Genomic DNA, 4,138 nt, shown 5'->3' on the forward strand with positions numbered 1-4,138 from the left:
ATCATGTTCAGGACAGAGAACCAAAGTGTTCAGGACAGAAGTCCATTATGTTCAGGACAGATGACCATCATTTTCAGGACAGAGAACCATCGTGTTCAGGACAGAGGGTCTTAGCAGCCGTCTTCGGAATGAGCTGAATATTTTGACATTTAAACTGCTAAAACAGCACAAAGGTGTTTCACAGAAACATAAAATCATGAACATTTTAGACTAAATCAGAATAAAAATAATGTGGTGCTCCCACTGACCCACTGACCCACTGAACCACTAACCATGGATGAAGCATTAGATTTCAAAGCCTCAGCAGTTGGAGCAAAGACGGTGAATGGACCACGACCCTGCAGAGAGATCTCCACGATCTGAAATCAGAGTTATCCTTCAGTGATGTGATGCCGGCTGCAGGGGGCGCCAGAGGAAACGGTTGAACACTTACCATCAGACCGTAGTAAAAGCTGGTCAGCCCCTTCAACCTCATCTCCTGACAGAAGTTAGAAGATAAATTAGTTAGATGTCGAAACAAACAGCTTGGTTTATGTTCATTTTACAGATTAYCACCTTGTCCACGGTGCCTTTGCACTTCAAACCATCTCCTATGTAATTATTGGCGCAGGTGCAGGATCGACTTCCTGGTTTCGTCATATTGCAAACAGCATATCTGTGGCAGCCGCCATTTTTCTGGAGACAGTAAGTTAATCATGTGGATTGACCGAGCTGAAGAACATCTTAGTTAGGATTAGTTTGGGTTATCAGAGCCTGACAGATGACTAAACTGGTTCTGTTGAAGAGCAGTTGGGAGACACTATCACCCCCCGACAACAACAACAAACTTCTAGGATCTGTAGAACCCTGAAAGACCTTCACCACAGAAAGGTTGGTCTTAAACAGATTAATCAAATGCTGTTAGTATTTAGTTTCTGATCAGCCACAACATCAGTCTCAGATGGAACAGAGGAAATGGTTCTTCAGGTTCTGCAGGATCTCACCGTTTTGCACAAGTTGATGACGGAACAGTTCTGTCCATCTCCAGAGAAACCTTTTCTACAGGTACAGGAGGTCTGGAAATGTGAAGACATCCACTTCAAACCATATGTTCACATCATCAGCAAACATCTGCACTGATACAAACATCTTACTTTGTTCGGCCCAACATGAAGACAGTCTGCATCAGCATGGCAACCTCCGTTTCCCTCCAGACATGGATTGATCTCTGTGGAAACAAACAGGTTTATCTAGTGTTATGCTTCATATTATCAGTAAAAAGCTCTGAAGTATTTACTTGATTGCAAAAGTACTTTTAAACATTCAGATTACAGTCACATCTAATTTAGCACCAACCACCCTGTCCCTGTTCTGTCAAAACTATCTGCATGGTTTTATATGATTAGATCAGAAAAGGATCTTTGTTTTTCTTGTTCCAGATGATTGTAAATTTGCTGATGCCTTATGATGATCTACCAAAAAACTGGTACATCCAAGACTTCTACAACCTCAGTACACCTAGACCTTCAAAGAGGGTTAGGTCAGGGTTAGCCTGGTCCTTGCTTTCCTAAACAGTTCTGCTCAGTTCTAGTTTCCCTCCTCTGCTTCATCTCCCATAGACAAGGTTCTCTYAGGTAGAATTTCATTGGGCCAATCAGCGAACAGAAGGAGGAGTTGTGAATGAYGACATTGATTTCCTGCAGCGTTTTAGTCTGCCAATCTTGCAACGGCAGCAGAGGAAGTGAATGAAGCCAGTCCATGTTGACAAGATTAAAGTAAATTTGCCTCACAAATCTGCAGCATCATTTACAACCATCTCGTTTGGCTCAGTACTGCTCTCCTCCCAGCAGGGGATGGTTGTTTACAGCGTATGCAATTTCCTGTTAGCTTCTTAGCAAAACACTGCCAAACGTTAGCTTTTGGGTAAATCAGATCCAATCATTTTAAACTTCAACAGAGGCCACACCTCCAGMAAGAAATCACGTCTCAATAGCCAAGAGTCCAGACCCTGTGTACGAAGCAAAGCGTAGGACAGGGGGCTGGTTTTACCAGGCTAGGTTAGGGTTAACGCTAACCAAGAGGGGTACACCCTGGACAGGTCGCCAGTCCACTCCAGTCCTCAATTTATTCTTTCTCATAAACCAGCAGAGCCCAATACTGGTCCTAGAAGACCACCATCCTGCAAGGAAGGATGTTCTTAGAGGTAAGGTTTTCTGTTGCAAACTCGCTAAAGCTAAAAATGTTAGAGTGTTCTGTATTATTTATATTTATATTAATTTGCTTGTCTCCAAGAAAATAAACAATAAAGAAGAAGTAGAYAGAAGACTGCTCTAGAAGCTCTATCAAAACCAAGGCAAACATGTTTTTTTGAAGAAGCGCAACAGCTGAACGTACCAACACACACCAGTCCATCTCCAACAAAGCCCTTCTTACAGACGCAGTCCCTGAGACCAGGTCGAGTCCGTTTACAGACCGCCTCCAGACTGCAGCCGCCGTTATTTACCAGACATGGGTCCACAGCTGCAAACATCATCATATTCATCAGTAGCATCARTGGATCAATGAGCTCTAAGTCAGCTTTATTTATATATCTCATTTAAAACAACCACAGTTAGCCAAAGTGACATATTACAGCTAACAGAAGACAAAAAAGGACACAAAGCTTAGCCCAGTGGCTAACACTGTTAGCAGATTGACCTGAAGCTGGTTTACCTTTACAGAAGGTTCCATTTCCCTCAAAGCCAGCAGCGCAGAGACACTGGGGTCCAGACGGCTGAATCACGCAGCTGGAAGGAGTCAACAGAACAGGAAGTGTTAGCTGAGGAGAAACCTRAGGCACTTAGGAGGTTTTCAGGACTTACTTTGCGCTGCTGTGACACCTGACTGACCCACACAGATCATCAAGCCTGGATTCAACCTCTGCAGAGACAGGAAACAGCTGCGAGTCACAGAAACCAGTCAGGCCCTTTGACACCACTTTCTCAACATTCCTTCAACACTTCCAGTAATCTAAGCTGTGACTGGGCCATGCTCTTATTTTCTACAGAATCTTTGACCTTTATTTTGAAACTCCAAGTTCAAACCTCTTCCTGTTTCCTGTGGCCCCTCTGACTGAATCCCTGTCTTTCTAGAAACCTGTGACCCATTTCAACTCTGTTGGTCCTGCTGAGCTATGGGTCCAAACAGGACTGGGTCTAAGACTCTGCTCGTCTATGGGGTCAGTTTTTCTTCTGTGTTGATCTTATCCTGGCCCTACCTCTGAGCTGCAGGGGTGGTCCCAGAGTTAGGACCAGCTGGACTCAGGATTTCAGCAGGACACCACTAAGTATCCTCTCTGTCTCTGTGTGTCTCTGTCCTCCAGCTAAACTCCTTTTTGACAATAAACTCAGTTTTAGTTGGCCTCGTTTCTTCTAAGCAGATTGTTCCTGAAGTTCTGCACAGTTCTGATGGACTTTATTACTGGACCAGGTTCTGCTCTTTGTTGGACCAGGTTCTGCTCTTTGTTGGACCAGGTTCTGCTCTTTGTTGGACCAGGTTCTGCTCTTTGTTGGACCAGGTTCTGCTCTTACTTTCGTCACAGTGGATGCCTCTCCAGTCCACGTCACACTCGCAGGTTCCGTCTCCGTCTTGACCTTCGCTGCAGCGTCCCTTCTGACAGCGACACTCTGCAGAGGACACAGAGGACTCTCAGGACACAGATGACAGAGGACACAGAGGACTCTCAGGACACAGATGACAGAGGACACAGAGGACACAGAGGACACTCAGGACACAGATGACAGAGGACACAGAGGACTCTCAGGACACAGATGACAGAGGACACAGAGGACACAGAGGACTCTCAGGACACAGATGACAGAGGACACAGAGGACTCTCAGGACACAGATGACAGAGGACACAGAGGACACAGAGGACACAGAGGACACACAGAGGACACAGAGGACACACAGAGGACACAGAGGACACAGAGGACACAGAGGACACGCAGGACACAGAGGACACGCAGGACACAGAGGACACACAGGACACAGAGGACACAGAGGACACAGAGGACACAGAGGACACACAGAGGACACAGAGGACACAGAGGACACAGATGACACGCAGGACACAGAGGACACGCAGGACACAGAGGACACGCAGGACACAGAGGACACA

General features: G+C 45.8%; 1 protein-coding gene across 1 annotated transcript in view; it reads right to left on the minus strand.

Annotated features, from left to right (window-relative positions):
- stab2 (stabilin 2) overlaps positions 1 to 4,138 on the minus strand; it is a gene marked incomplete at its 3' end in the record, with an annotated part of 49,245 nt that overhangs the window by 16,684 nt on the left and 28,423 nt on the right. Inside the window, 9 exon segments of the mRNA XM_014032205.1 lie at positions 273 to 359; positions 434 to 478; positions 556 to 675; positions 984 to 1,055; positions 1,134 to 1,207; positions 2,374 to 2,499; positions 2,692 to 2,765; positions 2,841 to 2,898; positions 3,549 to 3,644. Coding sequence (XP_013887659.1) covers positions 273 to 359; positions 434 to 478; positions 556 to 675; positions 984 to 1,055; positions 1,134 to 1,207; positions 2,374 to 2,499; positions 2,692 to 2,765; positions 2,841 to 2,898; positions 3,549 to 3,644 — 752 coding nt within the window.

Source organism: Austrofundulus limnaeus, unplaced genomic scaffold, assembly GCF_001266775.1.
Source record: "Austrofundulus limnaeus strain Quisiro unplaced genomic scaffold, Austrofundulus_limnaeus-1.0 Scaffold1395, whole genome shotgun sequence".
Lineage (NCBI taxonomy): Eukaryota > Metazoa > Chordata > Actinopteri > Cyprinodontiformes > Rivulidae > Austrofundulus > Austrofundulus limnaeus.